The sequence below is a fragment of the Lepus europaeus genome, chromosome X (assembly GCF_033115175.1).
Source record: "Lepus europaeus isolate LE1 chromosome X, mLepTim1.pri, whole genome shotgun sequence".
Taxonomy (NCBI): Eukaryota; Metazoa; Chordata; class Mammalia; order Lagomorpha; family Leporidae; genus Lepus; species Lepus europaeus.
In genome coordinates, this window is record NC_084850.1 from 2,958,297 (window position 1) to 2,980,294 (window position 21,998).

At 47.3% G+C, this 21,998-nt stretch overlaps 1 protein-coding gene across 1 annotated transcript; it reads right to left on the bottom strand.

Annotated features, from left to right (window-relative positions):
* Positions 1-9,805: 9,805 nt before the first annotated feature.
* Positions 9,806-21,246, bottom strand: LOC133753692 (uncharacterized). The gene is made up of 5 exons (XM_062184380.1): positions 21,156-21,246; positions 20,792-20,965; positions 20,301-20,354; positions 15,476-16,356; positions 9,806-13,891 (listed from the first exon to the last, which is right to left on the bottom strand). Exons 1-5 carry the CDS (start codon positions 21,244-21,246, stop codon positions 11,306-11,308), a joined length of 3,786 nt encoding a protein of 1,261 aa, XP_062040364.1. The 3' UTR covers positions 9,806-11,305.
* Positions 21,247-21,998: the final 752 nt, after the last annotated feature.

A 21,998-nucleotide genomic window follows, 5' to 3' on the forward strand; every position in this document is an offset into this window, starting at 1 on the left:
AGTCCGGCATTGTTCGTGATAAAATCAAAACACTTCAAGAAGACCTGGAACGTCGTCGACGTGCCCTGGCTGAAAACCCCTTCTGGACTGGATGGAATGGACTGCTTCCCTATTTGTTGCCACTTCTAGGCCCCTTTGCTGGAATACTTATTATACTATCTGTAGGTCCTTGTCTCTTCAATAGACTCGTGGCCTTCATCAAACAACAAGTAGACAATTTGGCAGCCAGGCCAATTCAAATACATTACCAGAGTCTAGCCATGCAAGATCCCATGGAAACTTATCATCCCCTCTCCGGCCAATAAAGTATAGCCAATAAGGTCACGGTCCTTTCAACAGCTAACCTTCCCCCGTTCATTGCTGTCCAGTCGGGAGCCCAGGAAGGGCCCCAGGCCTATCAATAAAATGAGCAGTAAGCCAATGACGGGCACCTTCCCGTACCCACACCCGCCTAAGACAGGAGTCCTTGGGGACTGGCAAGGATATCCAGCGACGGGTAAGAGGTGTTAGGGTTTCGGGTCGATTCCTAAGACAGGCACTGCTCGTTCGTCAAACTTGGCCTAAACCACAGCTATCCTTCTTAAATTGATAAAGAAGGGGGATATGTCAGGGACCATGCAGTAGGTGGCCTTACCTCTTGGTAATAGAAAAACCTGGCGTGTCAGATAAAATGTACTATAAGCCATGCGCCTGTAACCGCCCTGCCCCCCTCCCTAATCTTGTAGAAGCCATGCGCCTGTAACCGCCCTACCCCCCTTCCCTAATCTTGTAGCTTCCCGTAACAGGGCCCCTTCCCGTAATAGGGCCCCGCGGGTTTTTCTTGATTGCGTCAGCACTGCAGTAGCGAAGACAAGCCCTTCCTCTTTCCCATGCCTCAATGATATATAGTGAGCAGTTCAAAAAATAAAGTTGCAGCTTGATCAGCACTTGTCTTGCTGCCATCCTTGTGTCTCCTGCCCCTCTCATTTCTCCTTCTAGGTACTCGACCCCAGTTGCTGTCCCGCGGGTCGGGACAAGGTACTTCTCCTGGTCTCCCATGGGGTGCAGGGCCCAAGGACTTGGGCCATCCTCCACTGCCTTCCCGGGCCATAGCAGAGAGCTGGCCTGGAAGAGGGGCAACCGGGACAGGATCCGGCGCCCCGACCGGGACTAGAACCCGGTGTGCCGGCGCCGCAAGGCAGAGGATTAGCCTAGTGAGCCGCGGCGCCAGCTACATTATATTTTTTAAGATTTACTTATTTACTTGAAAGGCAGAGAGGGAGAGAGAGAGGGAAGGCGAGAGAGGAAAGAGATCTTCTATGCACTGGTTCACTCTCCAAATGGCTGCAGTGGCTGGGGCTGGGCCAGGCTGAAGCCAGGAGCTTCTTCTGGGTGCAGGGGCCCAAGCACTTGAGCCATCTTCCGCTGTTTTCTTAGGCACATTAGGGAGTTGGATCAAAAGTGAAGCAGCCAGGACTCAAATCGGTGCCCATGTCACATGCAGGCACTGCACAGGGCAGCTTAACCTGCTGCACCACAGCACCAGCTCCCATAGCAAGCTTTCTTTCTCTTTAAAACAATGAACCTCTTCTGCTTCAGACTCTCCGGAGGTTTTTTTAAAACACTTTTTAAAGATTTATTAATTTATTTGAGAGGCAGAGTTACAGACAGAGGAGGAGATAGAGATAAAGATCTTCCTTCTGCTGGTTCATTCTGCAAATGGCCACAGGGCCAGAACTGGGCCAATCTGAAAGGAGGAGCCAGGAGCTTCTTCTGGGTCTCCCACACGAGTGCAGGGGTCCAAGCACTTGGCCCATCTTCTACTGCTTTCCCAGGCCATAGCAGAGAGCTGGATCAGAAGAGTAGCCAGGACACGAAGTGGCAGCCATATGGGGTGGCAGCACCACAGACAGAGCTTAACCTACTACACCACAGTGCCAACCCCTGCATATGATGGGTGAGGTGTCAGTCCATCTGTACTATCCCTGACTCTTTTATAAGCATACTACCATTGAAACAGTTTGACCTCAAAATGTCCCACTGTCTATTAAATTGTTATGATATAGCTTTTCAGGAAAGAAAAATACTGTAATCTACTACAAAAGACTGGGTAGGCTAGGCTGATATATGTACTTTCTCAATAAGCACTTCATTGGCTTCCCATGAAGCTATGAACTAACTACAGAGTCCCAGAGCATTACACAATGCCTTAATTTGGGGGAGCCTTGAAGAGACCTTTGGTGGCAGTACTAGTGACAACTGAGATAAGACATTGTACCCACTCTTTATAAATGCCCAGTGCAGGGCTGGCATTTTGGAATAGCAGGTTAGGCTGCTGCCTGCAGCTCCGGCATCCCATATGGGCATTGCATTGAGTTCTGGCTATTCTACTTCTGATCCTGCTCCCTACTAATGCACCTAGGAAAGCAGCTGATAATGTCCCAAGTCCTTGGGCCCCTCCACACAGATGGGAGACCCAAAAGAAGCTCTTGGCTCCTGGCTTTGGCCTGGCCCAGCCCCAGCTATTGCAACCATTTAGGGAGTGAACCAACAGGTAGAATTCCCAGAGCTCAGATGAGGAAGGTTTCCTGAAGTCTTCTGACTGAAAGATCACTGCAATAGCCCCAGGTATCTGGTGTGTCTGGATTTGTAAAGGCAGTTGAAATGATCTCTCTTGGGTTGTTGTATCCACAACTGACATTTCTACCTGACCTCAAGGATAGTCATTCATTTTCCCATTTTCCCAATTAATATGCTGTTCCAGGCACTAGGAACCCAGCAGAGAAAAAAACCAAACACAGTTGATGATTACCTAGAGATTATAGCCTAGTGTGGGAGAGATCTATTGAGCAGAAGAGTAAAAAATATTGTGATAAGTTATGTCAAAGAAGGCTAGAGAGTGCTATGAACCTGAAGAAAAGGGGGAATCCATCAAGTTTGGGAAGGTGAGAGAACATCTTGCTCATAGAATCATATGTAACAAGTTGAAAACTGAAAGATACTGTAGAAGACAGTTGGTAGAGGATGATGGCGTAGCAGGGGTAAGAGATGTACTAAGCAAATGGAACAACATAAGCGAAACCCTAAGACAGGAAAGAACTTGATACACAAAGGAAGAAAGACAACAGTCATGTAGTAGAATGGAATGAGTGACAGCAAAGTTGGAGAATGATAAGCCTGGAGGGGGCACAGAGGCCAGATCATGAAGGCTTAGGGTCAACCCCCTTCTAAGTCTGCTTTAAATGTACTTGATGTCTAGACTTTTTGACAACAACATGAAGGCTAACGGATATATTATTTAGGCTTTTCCCACATTCCTCTTAGAAGCTCTGGGGCCACCTAGAGGCCAAAACACAACTCCCAGTGGGGCAACTAAGAGTAAGACCAGCTCAGAGATGCATAGGGTGTTGACCTTGGCTGGCTGCTTCCTAGAAGCCAAGGCACAAAGAGAAATTAACAGGATTTTGTGATGTTTGTTTTCTGGTAACCAAAAATTAAAGTGAAAATCACCTGAGCAGTTACCAAGGTCAATGCATCTTCACTTGGAGACTGAGTAAAAGTAGACTGACTTCAGCAAGTCCTGCCCCAAATGGATGGCAGCTCTGCTCCTGTCTTTGATGTCATCAAAACTAGCAGCATTAACTTCACCTTGCAGGTGGAAGAGAACAGAGGCATTTCTGCCAGCTGGGGGAGATAACAAGATTCTGATGTCTGACCTTAGTGCAGGCGAATAAATAACTATATCTTAATAAAGAAGGAATTAAGGCGGCTATTAGCTGGGGATTGCCTTTCTCCGATAGATGATCTGAATACATTTGTAACAGGACCTCACTTGAAAGTATTTTCAAAGTGAAGCTGCCGAGAAGTGCTGATAATGTGGAATACACTTGAGAACCCAAACCACTTGGTGAACAAATAAATCCCAACTTATTCATCCCCATATAAGAAAATAATCACCTTCTTTTTGCCCTCCAAGAATTAGCAGAGAAGCTTCTTAGAAATGGCTGCTTCAAATCCTGAACCAAGTCTGCTAGATGTCCGTAAATATGGAAATCTTAAGTCTTTGTTAGAAAACGTCCTGGAATCCTGGGGAGCCTGAATGAAAAGGATAGACATCGCTCGCAAAGAATTAAAGCTGAGGTTACAAAAGCCAAATGTCTCATGGGCAGAGCAGCAAGTGGTCAAAGATATCTGTTTCTAGGTGACTGAAAATTTCACCTTGACAGTTTGGCTATTTCTGGCACAGGTTGGTGTCTGTGAGAAGCAAACATGTCCGCTCTGGTGATGAATAGGGCTGCCTTCCCCGTGGTACGTATGTATCCTTGGATCAGGATGGGATTAGGCAAGAGTTAGGAGGTGGACAGGAAGGGGCAGGCATGTTTTAGGTGTGTTGACATAAGGGTTTCAAGGTGATGCACTAGTAAGGAAGGAGCTACAACATCTTCCTTTAGAAAGGAGCTAGCTTTCATAGAGAACTGACTGGACACTGAACCAGTGGATCTTGGGGAAAGTTTCGCAGTTTTAAGTACCCCTTAGGCTCTGAGAATAATCAATCACTGGTGTGAAACTTAAATAATTTGTGGGTAACAGTAAGCTAAAGAAAGATCTTGGGGCCAGTGCTGTGGCATAGTGGGCTAAAGCTCTGCCTGTAGTGCTGGCATCCCATATGAGCACTGATTTGTGTCCCGGCTGCTCCTCTTCTGATCTAGCTCTCTTCTGATGGCCTAGGAAAGCAGTGGAAGATGGCCCAAGTGCTTCACACCTGCATCCACATGGGAGACCCAGAAGAAGCTCCTGATTCCTGGCTTCAGATCAGCCCAGCTCTGGTGGTTGTGACCATTTAGGGTGTGAACCAGCAGATGACAGACCTCTCTCTCTCTCTGCCTTTCCCTCTGTCTGTAACTCTAACTCTCTCTGTTTGTAACTCTAGTAACTAAAATCTTTTTTAAAAGATCTGGATAAGAGCCTGAGGAAACATAATTACAGCCCAGCATAAAAAGATACCAGCTAATATCACTGTCTTTTTGTACAGATGTAACCTCTAAGCCAAGAAGGGGGCAAGGGAAATAATGAGGTCACACAAACATTGAATGACAGAACTTGTGCTCACTTCAGCAGCACATATACTAAAAATAGAATAACAGAGCTAGGGCCAAAAGCCATTCATTCTGCTTCTTGGGCCACCACTTGAGCATAAGTTCAAGTATTCTCTGCATAAATATATCTCACTCAATCAAAGACTAAATGGAAGTCCAGGGGGTGAACATAGAGTATTATATTGAGATAAGACAGGATAGACAGTGTATAAACACCAGGAAGAGAAATAGGCATAAGCCTGATGAATGCAACATTTAAAGGGCAAGATGTAGAAGAGTTCACTAGGCTGTCTATTCCTTGAAGGCAGGCACTGGCTCTTACCTAGTATTGCATCCTCAACACTTAGTGTGTCACTTTGCACCCAGCAACTTCTTGAGAAATGTATATTGGATAAAGAGGAGTCTGCAAAGAAGTCTTGGAGAAAAGACATGGAAATATGGTTGGACCAGGATGGTGCAGGGTCACAAAAGTCAAGAGAGCAGCAAGATTTGGAAAAGAAAGATATGACAACTGTCAAATGCCACAGAGGAGCCAAATAAGGTAAGAAACATGTTACACACGTTGATGAAACACTTCCAACAAGATGGGTTCCCAAATCCTGATTTCTAGTGCATTTTCCCCCTGAACAAATTTGGATATCCAAGTCATTGATGGCCATCTCCGCCTTGTCATGCCATACATAGAACTTGTCCACAATGTCCCATGTCTCCTTTCTTCCAAATTTTGGCCCTGCTCTTCTGCTTTCTATTTTAAGAAATGGCAACACTGAGTCTAGTTAATAAATGAGAACCCAAGAATGATTCTAGACTTATCCCTCCTTCTCAATCAGTCACCATGCACTGTTTCATCTACTTCCTTATAGCTCTCAAATTTGACCACTCTGATCCAATTCCTCATCACCACCCTGGTCAAGTTCACCATCATCTCTGATATGGAGAATTGAAATAACCTATTAACTAATTACATTTTTACTTTTGGGCAAATTCTTTATCAAAAACTCAGCCAGATGCATTTTATGCATAATTTTTTTATTTAAAAGATTTTTATTTACATTTAGATTACAGTGCACAAAGTCATGCAACCACTACTGCAATCGAGATATGGAATAAGGGCAGGCATTGGGCACAGTGATTAAGACACTACTTAGGATGCTCACATCTCATGTCAGAGTGCCTGGGTTTGAGTTCTGGCTGCTCCCAATTTCAGCTCCCTGCTAAGGGCACTCTTGGAAGCAGCAGGCAATGCCTCAAATACATGGGTTCCTGTTAGCTATGTAGGAGAGTTGAGTATGGTTGCTGGCTCCAGGCTTCAGCCTGGCCCAGCCCTGGTTGTTAACGCACATTTGGGGATCAGACCAACAGATGGAACATCTCTCTCTCTCTCTCTCTCTCTCTTTCTCTCTCTCTCTCAGCTCTCTGGCTCTTTCTAACTCTCTGTCTTTCTGAATACTAAGTTTTAAAGAGATACAGAGCTGGTCTATCACTAGCCCCAAAAATGTTCTCTTGTGTTGCCCCCTTGTAGTCAAATTTGCCCACACACGTAACCCCTGGCAACCACTGATCTGTAACAGGAATGAAATTATAGAGTCTATAGATAGAGTATATAGCATTTTAATGGACTGCTTTTGAGATTCATTTGTACTGTGTTATCAATATATTTTTATTACCAAGCAGTATTACATCAGATGGAAGAATCACAGTTTACCTATCCTTTCCTTAGATGAAGGATGTTTAGGCTGTTTCCAAGTTTTTTTTTTATTGTTATTTTTAACAATCACTAATAAAGCTGATATAAGAGCATACGTATAGATTTTTATGTTAACATATGTGTTCACTTTATCTGTGTAAATACCAAGGAGTAGAATTGCTTGGTCATACAAGACATGTATATTTAACTTTATCAAAAACATTGCAAAAAATGTATTGCAAAGTCACAGCACAATTTTTTTTCATTCCCATTGCCATTGTATGAGAATTTCAGTGGCTCCATAACCTCACCAGCACTTAGTTTGCCAGTTATTTCTTTTTGAATGTTAGTCTAATAGATGTATAGTGATATCTCACTATGGTTTTAAAGTGTATTTACAAAATAACGAATGATGCTGAGTGTCTTTATGTGCTTATTTGTCATGAAGATATATATGTATCTTCTTTGGCTCATCATATATCTTCTTTGGGAATACATCTATTAAAATATTTTATCCGAGGCCAGTGCTGTGGTGTAGCTGGTAAAGCTGTGGTGCCGGCATCCCATTCGATTTGAGTCCTGGCTGCTCTACTTCCAATCCAGCTCTCTGCTATGGCCTGGGAAAGCAGTAGAAGATGGCTCAGGGCTTTGTGCCCCTGCACCCATATGGGAGACCCAGAAGAAGCTCCTGGCTCCTGGCTTTGGATCCGCACAGCTCCGGCCATTGAGGCTATTTGGGGGATGAATCATTGGATGGAAGACCTCTCTTTCTCACTCTCCACCTCTGCCTTTCTGTAACTCTGCCTTTCAAGTAAGTAAATAAATGTTTAAAAAATTTACCCATGCTTAATTAAGCCACTTGATTTTAATGTTTTATTTATTTTCATCTATTTGAAAGGCAGAAAGAGAGAGAGAGAGAGAGAGAGAGAGAGAGAGAGATCTTCCACCCACTAGTTCACTCCCCCAAATGACCACATAACCAGGATTGGGTCAGGCTAAGCCAGGAGCACAGAGCTCCATCTTGGGTCTCCCACATGGATATCAGGGGCCCAAGTACTTGGGTCATCACTTGTTGCATTCTGGGGTGTATACTAGCAGGAAGCTAGATTGGAAGCAGAGGAACTGGGACTTCAATCAGCACTCCGGCATGAGATGTGGGCATTGCAAATGGTGGCTTAACTGACTGCCACAATGCTCACATTTGAGTAATTGTATTTTATTGAGTTTGATAATTCTTGATATATTCTGGACACAATTTTTTTTGTCAGATATGTCATTAGCAAATAATTTCTCCCCATCTATGGGTTGTATTTTCATTCTTCTAATGGTGTCTTTTGCATAGAAAATGTTTTTAAGATTTTTTTTATTTTAAAAGGAAGAGCTTCCATCCATTGATTCATTCCCCCAAATGACTGCAACAGGCAGATCTGGACCAGGCAGAAGGCAAGAGCCAGGATCTTCATCCTGGTCTCCCACATGGCTAGCAGGGGCCAAGTACTTGGAGCATTTTCTGCTACTTTCTCAGGCCCAAGAGCAGGGAGCTGAGCAGAGTAGCTGGGACTCAAACCAACACTCTGATAGGATAACAACTTCTTAAGCAGTGGTTTAACCTGCTACACCTCAATGCCAACCCCAGGAGATGATTTTATGTGAAGTCCAACTTATTACCTTTTCTTTTATGGGTCATGCTTTGATATTGTTACCGGAGAAATTGCAGGGTTCTTGTCTTCGCGCAAGAAAGAATTCAGGCGTGAGACAGAGAGTAGTGGAAGGTAAAAGTAGCAAAGTTTATTAGGGTAGGGACATCCGTAAAAACGGATGGGCACCTCTCCAGACAGGACCTGAGAGAGAGTGCCCAGCCTGCATTTAGGCTGGGGTTTTTAAAGAAGTAGGTCTTTGTCTTCACATGCTTCAACCTGGAAAGAAAGACTTAATGGATGTAAATGTTAAGAAGCTTCTTCCTGTGGAAGGTCTGAAACAAAGGACTTTATGGATGCAAATGTTATCAGACCTGAGGAAAGGGCAGGGTGTTTGAGATGCAGATGCTGAGCTGCACCTGGGAGATTGTGGAAGATTTAGCAGGAGGGGTGAGGGCCTCCACCTGGCAGGTTACCAGGTAGAAGGGGGCAGGGCAGGCAGGATGCTAAAATCTGGGCTTCCCCTGGAACATTGTTAGGATGACTTTGAGATGCAGAAGCATATAGATGTCTTCTCTTTAGGCCTGTCACACACACATAAGCTCATAACTGACTTCCTACCTAACAATATCATATCTAAAACTTTTAGCCTAACCTAATGTCACACAGACATTTTTTTTCTAGATTTTATCTAGAAATGTATAGATTTATGTAGCTGAATTTTGTATTTTGAGCTCATTTATGTATAAGATTTAAGGCATACACCAAAGTCCATTTTTTGCATATGTATATCCAATTATTTAAGTACCATTTGTTGAAAAAGCTGTTCTTTCTCCATTGAATTGCCATGGAAGTTTTGTCAAAAATCAGTTGGTCATATTTGTGCGAATCTATTTCTAGATTATTTTTCTCTTCATGTAACTATCTGTACCCCCACCAACATCACAATGCTTTTTTATTTTATTTTATTTGAAAGGCAGAGTTACAGAGAAAGATGGAGACATCTTCCTCCTGTTGGTTCACTCCACAAATGATTGCAACAGCTAGAGCTCAGCCAAGCTGAAGCCAGGAGCCAGGAGCCTCTTCTAGGTCTCCCATGTGGGCCATCTTTCACTACTTTCCCAGGTGTGTCAGCAGTGAATTGGATCAAAAGTGGAGCAGCCGGGACTTGAGCCAGCACCCATTTGGGATGCCGGTGTCACAGACAGCAGCTTCATCCACTACACTGTAGGACCCCAAAAATTGGTGTCCTATAGAGAGAGACCCCCAGAAGCACGAATTCCAGTCCAACCGATGCAATAAAAGCAAGAGGAAGTTTATTACATCTGCGCAGATGGGCCAACTCTAAGCACAACAACACTCTCTGGTGCAGTGTGAGAAGAGAGGCGGCAATCATCAACCGCACAGCGTATTTAAAATTGAAAACCACAATATTAGCATATCTCCATAGCATGACACAAAGAATCACAAGATAAACCACAGCATGACAAACCATCATAAGATGCATGACAAACTTCCAGGGTGAGGGGACAGAAGACCTTGAGTAGGCATAAACACGGGGTCATCATAACCAAAAACTCAACATAGCTCCTAAAATAATTATCACATGCTCCATTATCTCATAAAAGCATTAGCACATTCATCACATGTTACCAAATCAGCTAGCACAGTCATCACATGTTACAAGATCAGCTAAAGTCTAGTTATCTTAAACAAAATGCATTTTGCAAGCCAAAGCATTTTGCACAGAAGCAAAATATGCAGTTAGCTCAAGCAACTTCATTTTAACCCTTTTTATCTTAATTTTACATTCCGATTTAACCCCATCCTATCTTAATTTCACATTTCCCCCCTTTTCTTTTGGTCAAATTTTAATCTTAAAATTTAAAGAATTTCTATATATATTCCCTCTATTGTTTCGGTCTCAACACGTTGGTCCTGCCTGTGGTCCTGCCTTCGGTTCTGTCTTGCTAGGATCATGGCATAGGCGGCAGCAGAAAGCCCATGTATTACAAAAACTAAGGATAAAAGTAGTACTATTGAAAAAGTATCCGACCGTACAGTAGGGGACAAATCAGTCGAATTAAAACTTTTAGATGTATTTGCTATCTGGGAGAGTGTCAAGGTCGTGGGTTGGCCCTGGGATTTTATTGTTGTGGCCCCAGGTACAGGCCTTTGGTGGGAAGTCGAGGTTACGACTTCAGTCACAGGCCCTTGTCTAGACAATGTAGGCCATGACCTTTGACCCTCCCATCTCCCCAACATACTGGGACCTTCAATTTGGGGAAGGGCTTCTTCTTTAAGTTGAATTTTAAATAGAAGCCCGGGATTGTAATCAGAAACATAAAACCTTAAGCCCCATATTCTTCCCCTTTTCCAGTCAGTAAGGTTGGCTTTTTTTCCTTTTTCTGTGAAAGAAATATTAAGGGGCATAGAGCAGTTGGGATCTCTCCCAGGAGTAAAGTTACGGTGTACAGTAATCCAATCCCAACTAGAGGAGGGTTTCCAATATATGTGACCAGTGGTCTCACATCCCCAGGCCTTACAGTAGAAAGATTCTGCTCCCCCGCATCGTCCCTTTTCTTTCGTAGACCTGCCATCCTTAGGGCACACATAAAACTCTTGTTGTTGTAACTGGCATCTTTTTATCTCAGACTCGCACCCAAGCCGCACGGAGCCACTAACCAATGCACCAGGGGCAAACGCGACACCATAGGCTGCTAAGTTATCCATTCCCTTTACTAGCTCACATACATCAGGGTGCAAGGCAGGCCACCATGTCCCGGAGGGGGCCACGCGGGTAACGGACCATACGACCTCCGTGGTACCAGATTGCACCTCCCACGTGAGCCTCACCGGGGCATGCGAGTCGCCCATAATAGGGGTAAAAAGAATTGTAAGCAGTACTAAACAGATTTTGAAATTCTTATCTTGAGTGGGTTTTGAGTACGTTGTAGTTTCCATGTTGGTGTCGGCTCGTCGGCAGGGTCGTCGGTCTCTTGTCTCTGTTCAGCTGTCGCCCTCTTGACGTGTGACACGTGTATCCAAGCGGCAATTCCGTCTACCTTTATCGCGGTCGGTGTAGTCAATAATACCGTGTAGGGTCCCTTCCAACGTGGCTCAAGCGTCTTAATCTGGTGTCTGCGGACGTAGACAATGTCCCCAATCTGGAACGAATGCGGGAGCGTAGGGCACTTGGACTGGTATACGGCAGTCAGCTGCTCCCCTATTTGCCTGTGGATGAGCTGTAAAGCTCGGAAGCGGGTCTGTAAAGTAGAGGATGTTGCAAATGAGTCAATACTGGGTCCCAACAAATCTGCTGCGGGTGGAGGGCCTCCGTACAATATTTCATAGGGTGTTAGTCCACATACAGAAGGTGTATTACGAGCCCTAAACAAAGCCATCGGCAGCAGTTCGACCCAGTCTCTAGTGCCAGTCTCCATTGTTAATTTAGTTAAGGTCTCCTTAAGTGTTCTATTCATTCGTTCTACCTGACCTGAACTCTGGGGCCTGTACGCACAATGCAATTTCCAATCAATCCCCAGCACTTTGGTCACCAACTGACTTACCCTGGAGACGAAGGCGGGTCCATTATCCGACCCCAATACCTTAGGCAAGCCAAACCGCGGGAAGATTTCTTCTAATAGCTTCTTAACCACGACTTGTGCTGTCTCCTTCTTCACTGGAAATGCTTCAGGCCAGCCGGAAAAGGTATCTACGAACACTAGAAGGTACTTAATTCCATATCTGCCTGGGCGGACCTCTGTGAAATCTATTTCCCAATTAATTCCAGGTCTAGCCCCCCGTATCCGGACTCCTTCAGGTATTTTAGAACATCTGGGATTTACCTTGGCGCATGGGATGCAGGCCTCTACGGTTTGTTTTACTGCTGCAGGTAGTCCCAATAAAAAATAAGAAATCTCCTCTCTATCCAGTAAGGTCTTTAATTTCTTATACCCTAAATGTGTCCATCTATGTAGATCTTGCACTAATCTTCTAGTTTCTTTTGTGGGTAGCACGACTTTGCCCTGTATTTTCCAGCTTTTAGTGGTCTCGTCGTAAATTCCCCCTAACCTTTGTATGGATGCCTCATCTTGTTCGGTATAATTCCATTCCGGCCCCTGGCTGGGAGAATCTTGCACATTGATGTTTAATGCGCAGCTACCCAAGGCGCTTGTTCTGGCCACCTCATCCGCCATCCGGTTACCCTGTGCCACTGGATCCTCTCCTTTTTGGTGGCCAGGGCAATGTATGATGCTCACCTTCTTTGGCAAGAAGAGGGCCTGTAGGAGATCTAGGATTTCCTGCTTATTTTTAATTTCTCTGCCTGCTGAAGTAAGCAGTCCCCTTCTTTTGTATATTTCACCATGCACATGCGCCGTAGCGAAGGCGTATCGACTATCTGTATAAATGTTTACCCTCTTTCCTTTTGCCTGTTTTAAGGCCTCAGTCAGAGCTACCAACTCAGCTTTTTGTGCTGAAGTGCCTGGTGGTAAGGCAGAGGCCCAAACAACAGTCTTTCCGTCGACCACCGCCGCCCCTGCCCTCCTCTCACCTTGATGGAGGAAGCTGCTGCCATCTGTATACCAGGTGTACTCCGCGTCTGGCAGGGGCTGGTCTGTCAAGTCCTCACGGGCCCCGTAGACTTCAGCCAGTACCTGTTGGCAATTGTGACTGACCTGCGTATGGTCTCCTGGTTCCGGCAGTAGAGTGGCGGGGTTGAGAGAGGCCGTCGTTCCAAACCGGATGCGCTCGGGGTTGAGTAACATTGCTTGGTAATGGGTAATTCTGGCATTTGATAGCCATCGATCAGGTGGCTGACGTATGACCGTCTCAATAGCATGAGACGTCACTACGGTCAGTGGCTGTCCCAGAGTCAGTTTGTCGGAATCTTTCACAATCGTGGCCACCGCCGCTATCATGCGAAGACACGGGGGCCACCCAGAGGCGACACTGTCCAATTTCTTTGAAAAATAGGCCACCGGTCTCTTCCAAGGCCCTAATTTTTGGGTCAAGACTCCCTTTGCAATCCCCCTTCTTTCGTCTATATATAGGATAAAAGGCTTGTTGGGGTCAGGCAGGCTTAGTGCGGGGGCTTCCAAGAGGGCCTTTTTTAGTTGATCGAAGGCCAACTGCTGTTCTTCTCCCCAGATGTAAGGGGAATTATTTTTTGTGAGGGGATATAGGGAAGCCGCAATCTCCGCAAACCCAGGAATCCACAGGCGGCAGAAACCAGCACTTCCCAGAAATTCCCTCAACTGGCGTGGGTTTTTAGGTGGGGGTATAAGCGCCACCGCCTGTTTACGTCCCTCTGTTAGCCACCTCCTGCCCCCTCTCAATTTATAACCCAGGTAAACTACCTGTCGGGCACATATTTGGGCCTTTTTGGCAGAGGCGCGATATCCCAGTTCGCCTAGCTTCTGGAGCAGGGATTCCGTTCCCTGTTTACAGTCCTCTTCGGTTTCTGCTGCCAGGAGTAAATCATCCACATACTGTAAAAGAGTCCATTGAGGGTTACTCACCCTAAAACTTGCCAAGTCATGATGTAAGGCCTCATCGAATAGTGTGGGCGAATTTTTAAATCCTTGTGGGAGTCTGGTCCAAGTCAATTGCCCTGAGAATCCGATCTCCGGGTCCTTCCATTCGAATGCAAACAAAGGTTGGCTCTGGGGGCTCAATCTCAGACAAAAGAAAGCATCTTTTAAATCTAGCACTGTATACCAAGTGCGCGATGGAGGCAAAGTGCTTAGCAAGTTGTACGGATTTGGCACGGTCGGGTGAATGTCTTCGACCCGACGATTTACCTCGCGTAAGTCCTGCACAGGTCGGAAGTCACTGGTGCCTGGTTTCCGTACCGGCAGTAAGGGTGTGTTCCAAGGGGATTGGCAGGGTTTTAATATTCCCAAGTCCAGCAATCTTTTAATATGAGGCCGGATTCCATCCTTTGCTTCCTTGGTCATAGGATACTGCCGTACAGATATTGGTTCAGCTGTAGGCTTCACATTTACTATTATAGGTGGCTGCTGAATTGCTAATCCTATCCCTCCGGTCTCTGCCCAAGAACTCGGAAACTTTTCAATCCACTCAGGGGCTAGTGAGGTTTTTATTTTTTCTTTGTCATTGTCATAGAGACGATGTTCATCTCTTAATTGTAAAGTCAATACCTGCAGAAGGCGCCCTCCAGAGTCCGTCACTGAGGCCCCTTCCTTCTGGAAATGAATCTGGGCTCCCACCTTAGATAGCAAATCTCTTCCTAATAATGGATACGGGCAGTCTGGTACTAAAAGAAATGAGTGGGTGACCTGGCCAGTGGCTAGATCTACCTGTCGTTCTGTGGTCCAACGGCACATTTTTCTTCCAGTTGCTCCCTGGACGCAAGAAATTTTTGAGCTAAGGGGGCCAATATTTTTGTTTAAAACAGAGTGCTGAGCTCCGGTATCCACCATAAACGTGACCGGCCTGCCTCCCACTCTCAGGGTTACCCGGGGCTCAGGGGGAGGCTCCTGGCCCTGACCCCCCTAGTAATCGTCCTCTTCCCCTAGGGGAAGAACTGGAATGTCAGTCTCCTTTCTTCTTCTGGTGGTATTCTTGTTTGGACAGTCTCTGGCCCAGTGTCCTCTTTCCTTACAGTACGCACACTGATCTCGTTCTACCCACGGTTTATTTCTGTCTCCCGGGTATTTCTTTGTTTGACCTCTTCCATAACCTGACCTATCCTGCCTATTAGATTCGTTTACTGCGGTGACCAAAATTTTAGCTAGTTCCCTATTTTTCTTTTTGTCTCTCTGATCTTGTTCTTTTTGCATTCTTTCCTCTTTTTCTTCTTTAGTTTCCCTCTTATTAAAGATTCTCTCTGCCTCTTTTAGGAGGTCCTGCAATGTATAACCCTGTAAGCCCTCCAGTCTCTGCAACCGTGCTCGGATATCTGGGGCCGATTGGCCAATGAAAGACATTATTACATCTGACTGCCGGTCAGGAGCCTGGGGGTCAAACGGGGTGTACATCCGGTATCCCTCCATCAATCTTTCTAGAAACCCCGCCGGGGTCTCCTCATTACCCTGAGTTATGGCACGTACCTTAGCCAAATTGGTGGGGCGTCTCCCTGCCCCTCTGAGACCTGTCAGGAGAATCTGGCGATAGAGACGGAGTCGTTCCCTACCGGCTGCCGTACTAAAATCCCAATCTGGTCTGGTCAACGGGAATGCTGCGTCAATCTCGTTTGGCAGTTGAGTAGGTTGACCGTTGTCCCCTGGAACATTTTTTCGAGCTTCCGTGAGAACTCGCTGTCTCTCCTCCGTGGTCAGGAGAGCCTGCAGAAGCTGCTGGCAGTCATCCCAAGTCGGTTGATGGGTCAAAAGAATAGATTCAATTAATCCTGTCAAAGCTTGTGGATCTTGAGAAAAAGGCGGGTTATGGGTTTTCCAATTGTACAAATCTGAGGCTGAAAACGGCCAATATTGCATCTGATTCCCCACCGAGCGAAGTGGGAAAGCCTGTGCCTCCCACTGGCCACCCTCACTCCCCCCTCCCCGACGCAAGCGCAGCCTGGCACCCATGGGGGTTGTACGAGCCGGGGGTTCCTCCCCCCTTTCTCCCTGCGTAGAATCCCCCTGCGTAGAATCTGGGGAAGGTGCCATAGGCTCTCTCGGGAGGGGTGCGTAAGGCGGTGGGGTGTCAAAAAGCAAAAGATCCTCCTGCCCGCCCGGGAGGACCAAGGGTTTCTTCGCCTTGTGGGAATCTAACTCCTTTAATGGGCAAAGGGCCGAGGCAGGGGCAACCAGCGAATTTTGCGCTGGGTCTTCCCACACAAAGATGTCAACTGACGGGAGCCCGCTCTGATCCGCGGGTTGCGGTTTTAAAGGTGTTACGGACGGGGGCGGGGCGGGTAAAGCACCCGCCACGACCCGGTCAGCCGGGAGAAAGGGTTTTACCCATTTTGGGGGATATTGTGCCAGGTCTTCCCACACAAAGATATAGGGCACTTGATCCGGGTGCCCTTCCTTGCCTTCTCTGCAGACCTGGCTCTTCACCTGTAAGATAATTCGAGAGTCAAAAGTCCCATCCCGCGGCCACCCGATGTTGAAGGCTGGCCACTCGGACGTACAAAAACTTGTCCAGTTTTTCTTCTGCACTCTCACAGACAAGTTTTGGGCCCGCTCCCGGACCTCTTTCCAATGATCTAAAGTAAGACTCAAAGGTGTAGTTAATTCCTGTCCCATGTTGGAGGGGAAAGGCAAGTGAGGTTAGTATATTAAAACACAGAAAACAACCACAAGACTCACAAATCACAAGACTTCACAAAGACACTGCGCACAACACTGGAACGAGACCTGCGCGCCCTAATGAGACGAGACCTGCGCGCAACAAAACTGAAACCAAAACGGGAGTGGCTGCTGCCACCAGCTCTTCTCCCGGGAAAAAAACCCTACTAAATCCTAACCAGAGCTTCCGATGAGAGCGAAGCGGCTGCCACCCGCCACGCTCCCCAGGTAAGCTTAGTGATGGGAGCGAAGCGGCTGCCACCCGCCAGGCCCCCCCCAGAATACCGCCAATGGAGCGTCCTCCAAGGGCCTGAGCCAGGGGTCTTGACACGTCTGTCCTTCCTACTACTGGCTCTTTTCAGATACAGGTCCTGCAGGCACAACCTCAGTAAAACATGAACCTCCGGTACGTCAAGCGCCCCGGGAAAAAATAAAAAATCAACAAAATCAACAGAACACAAAAGAAAAACACTTAAAACAGCAAAAACTTACCTCCGATTGGAAAATGGAGCGTGGGTCTGGGGTCTCCAAATCCCGGACGAGCCCCCAATGTAGGACCCCAAAAATTGGTGTCCTATAGAGAGAGACCCCCAGAAGCACGAATTCCAGTCCAACCGATGCAATAAAAGCAAGAGGAAGTTTATTACATCTGCGCAGATGGGCCAACTCTAAGCACAACAACACTCTCTGGTGCAGTGTGAGAAGAGAGGCGGCAATCATCAACCGCACAGCGTATTTAAAATTGAAAACCACAATATTAGCATATCTCCATAGCATGACACAAAGAATCACAAGATAAACCACAGCATGACAAACCATCATAAGATGCATGACAAACTTCCAGGGTGAGGGGACAGAAGACCTTGAGTAGGCATAAACACGGGGTCATCATAACCAATTATTTAAGTACCATTTGTTGAAAAAGCTGTTCTTTCTCCATTGAATTGCCATGGAAGTTTTGTCAAAAATCAGTTGGTCATATTTGTGCGAATCTATTTCTAGATTATTTTTCTCTTCATGTAACTATCTGTACCCCCACCAACATCACAATGCTTTTTTATTTTATTTTATTTGAAAGGCAGAGTTACAGAGAAAGATGGAGACATCTTCCTCCTGTTGGTTCACTCCACAAATGATTGCAACAGCTAGAGCTCAGCCAAGCTGAAGCCAGGAGCCAGGAGCCTCTTCTAGGTCTCCCATGTGGGCCATCTTTCACTACTTTCCCAGGTGTGTCAGCAGTGAATTGGATCAAAAGTGGAGCAGCCGGGACTTGAGCCAGCACCCATTTGGGATGCCGGTGTCACAGACAGCAGCTTCATCCACTACACCACAACACTAGCCCTGTTTACTGTAGTTTTAAGTCTTAAAAGCAGGTAGTGTCAGCCCTCCAACTTTGTTGTACTTATCCAGAATTTTTTACTTTATATCATATGCCTTTATTTATAAACTTTAAAATCAATGTGTTGATATCTACTGTGATTTTGATGCAGCTGCACCCATAGGTCCATATGTAGAGAATTGAAATTTTAATTTCATCTTATCTTAAAGATTTGTTTATTTTTAAAGTCAGAGCTACAGACACAGAGAGAGATCTTCCATCCACTGATTCGCTCCCTAGATGGCTACAACAGCCAGTGTTGACCCAGGTTGTAGCCAGGAGCCAAGAGCTTCATTCAGGTCTCCCACATGGGTGGCAGGGGCCCAAACACTTGGGTCATATTCCACTGCTTTTCCAAGGCCTTAATAGGGAGCTGGATCAAAAGTGGAGCAGCTGGGACATAAACTGGCGCCTATATGGGATGCCGGCATCATAGACAGCGGCTTTACCTGCTACGCCATGACTCTGCCCCTGTTTTTATTTCTTTCCTCAGCATTTTGTGGTTTTCAGTGTATGGATCTGTACATAGTTTGTTTAGATTTATACCAAAATATTATTTCTTTTGACTTTTATTTAGTTCTTTAAAGGGGGGGGGGGGATAAGAGAAGAGGAGAGAGAGAGCAAGAAAGAGTACACACTTCCACTGGCTGATTTACTATACAAATGCTGACAATGTCCTCAGCTGAAGACAAAGCCTGTGGTCAGAGACTCAATCCAGATCTCCCGTATTGGTGGCAGGAGCCCAATTACTTGAGCCATCACCCCTGACTTCCATGGTCTGCAATTGGCAGGAAGTTGGGATCAGGAGGAAGAGCTGGGTATTGAACCCTCACACTTCAATACAAGACATGGGGCTGGGACTGGCCCTGTGGTGCACTAGGTTAAGGTTCCACCTCTGGCACTGGCATCCCATATGGATGCCAGTTCCTGTCCCGGCTACTCCTCTTTCAATCCAGCTCCCTACTAATGTGCCTTGGAAAGCAGTGGTGGATGGCCCCTGCACCCCCCTGGGAGACCTGGAAGAAGCTCTTGGCTCCTGGCTTAGGATAGGCTCAGCTCAGTTTCAGCTGTTGCAGCCACTTTGGGGGGCTTGAACCAGTGGATGGGAGAGCTTTCTCTCTGTCGCTTCCTCTCTGTAACTCCACCTCTCAAATAAACAAACGCATTTTTTAAATGCAGGGCTTCTTATGGGCCAGCTCAGTTGCCAGACCCTTCCTTTTTGTTGTTTCACATGACACATTTCTTCCCGATGCACCAGGGGCAAACCACTCCCACCGCCCTGGCCGTCCTATGCAATCTGCCCATAACCAATTTTCTTTTTTGAGATATATTTATTTATTTATTATTTGAAAGACAGAGGTACAGAGAAAGGGAGAGACAAAGAGATCTTCCATCTGCTGGTTCACTCCCCAGATGGCCACAGTGGCCATGGCTGGGCCAGGCTGAAGCCAGGAGGCAAGAGCTTCATCTCGGTCTCTCGTGTGGATGGCAAAGGCCCAAACACTTGGGCCATCTTCGGCTGCTTTCCCCAGGGCATTAGTAGGGAGCTGGATCAGAAGCGGAGCAGCTGGGACATGAACTGATATCTATACGGATGCTGGTACCACAGGCTGTGGCTTAACCTGCTATGCCACAGCGCAGGATCAATCCCAAAGTTTATCAAGAAAGTGGCCTAGGGGCCTCCACTGTGGCTTAGTAGGTTAAGTCTCTGCCTGTGGCACTGGCATCCCATATGGGTGTCAGTTAGAGTCCTGGATGCTCCACTTCCAATCCAGCTCCCTGCTAATGCGCCTGGGAAAGCAGTGGAAGATGGTCCAAGTGTTTGGGCCCCTGCACCATGTGACAGACCTGGAAGAAGCTCCTGGTTCCTAGTTTTGGCCTGGCACAGCCCCAGCCATTGCGATCATTTGGGTAGTGAGCTAGTGGATGGAAGACCTTGCTCTCTGTCTCTCTGTCACTCAAGTAAATAAATAAATAAAAGGAAGGAAGGAAGGAAGAAGGGAGGGAGGGAGGGAGGGAAGGAATGAGGGAGGGAGGGAGGGAGGGAGGAAGACCTAATCAGTTTTGGGTCTGTAGCCTCCCAATAGCATTGCGTTAGTCCTTGGTGTTGTCCTCAACTTGTATGGGTGAGTGTTTTGGTCTTTTGAGTTGCTTACAGCACAGGGCAGGATGTAACACTCACCATTGTGAGGTAAGTGGTCTAGAGGTGATGTTTTTCTCTGAGTTCACAGAGGGATGGCACTGTCGTCCCACAAACCTTACCACCACTCAGTTCTGGCCAGCTACACTCTGATGGCGCTACCTTGTCCCCACCACCTGCAAACACGTGAAAAGCATCAGACATTTTTCAGCACTACTGGGGAGATAGTGCTGAGGAGGAAAGTTGTGTTCGGGGCTCAGTGCAAACCAGGCCTTCCCCCTACCCGTGCCTGGCTGGCTGTGCACCTGTGCGTCCGGCCTTCAGCCCTGCACGACACACCTCTGCCTTCCCACACACCCCTCTCCCTGCCTCCCTCCCACCCTCCGGTACGCGCACGTACACACACACGCACACACATTTCACCAGAGGCTCATTTATTTTAATCATCACAATGAGTTCACGATGTCCGGGCAAAACCCAACATCTGTTTACTGGCCATTCCCTTGTGCCGGGACCACTGGTATCTTCTCGGATGACCCCAGAGCCCCCTGCCTGGGTGTTGAGCTTAAGGCAGGCTGGGCCACACGGGAGGTGCTGGGGCCACCCTGGCTACTTTGGCACCGGGCGGGCACGTTCTGATGGACTTTCTTGTTCAGACAGTAATAAACCATGATGGGTTTGAGCCCTTTGGCTCTCCTGGGTTTCTTCGGAGGGCTGCGCCTGGGGCTGCGCCTGGGGCTGGCCATCTTTCTCCCTCGAACACGCACACGTGCTCGGCCTCTGCGTTCTGGAAGGACAGCAGGGAGGTCAGAGAAGGGCTTTGGTTTGGGAACACAGGGTGGAGGAGGCATGGGAACAGGGACTTCCGGGGAGGGTCTGGGGTGAGTGCAGGCTGGAGTGAGGCCGGGACACGGTAGGAGCCCTGGGAGGGAGGAGCCAAGCGGAAGAAGAGGGGGAGCTCGTGTGGGTCGGCTCACCTGGGCGTTTCCGCCGGGCCTGGGTGGAGGAGGCCTTCCTCTTTCTGCTCCCATTGGCACTAGCAGCGCGCTGCCGGCTCATCTTCTCCATCGCAGCTCCGCCCAGTGGTCTACTCCAGGCCTCCAGTGCCCCCCTATTTATACTCTGGCCTGCGTGGCGCTGGGCCACACCCTTGGCCTTTGTTGGGTCATCCAGTCATTGTCCAGCTCATCCAAACCTGACCGGGAGGGGCTTAGCCATCACAATGCAGCACCTGCACGTGCCCGGGGGGGGGGGGGGGGTGAGATGAAGCTGAGGGAGCCGAGAAATTCTGGGTGCGGAAGGGGGCAATGTGGTTGGCACTGCTCAGGAGCTTTCCCATGCTGACATGCCCCCTCCTCACGACTCCATGCTCGATTTTGGTGGTGGAACACGTGGCAAGGGAGAGGGTGTTTCCTCCATCTTCATGGTTGTCACCCCATTCAGTGGTTCATTCTGTCCTCGCTCACCTTCTACTACACGCCAGCTCTGACATGCCTTGTGTGAAACACGTTCAGACTAATCAGGCAATGTTAAGTCCATGTGGAATTGGGAATCATCCACTTCCCTCCTACAAATTCTTCTATATACCCTGAAGATCATTTACGGCTTAGCTCCCACCAAGGATATTTTCCATCCCACCTCCTTTTCCTACTGCCCACATACCTCTCCTCACTTCTCTGTTTCCCAGTGTGAAATCCTTGCCTTCAGGCTGTCAGGTCTTCAGGGAATACACTTGCTCTTCTTAGTATTCCACTCTTGTTTCAGACATGGGCGGCCTGAGCACCTCTGCAGGTGTAGTACACAGGCTTGGGTCTAACAGT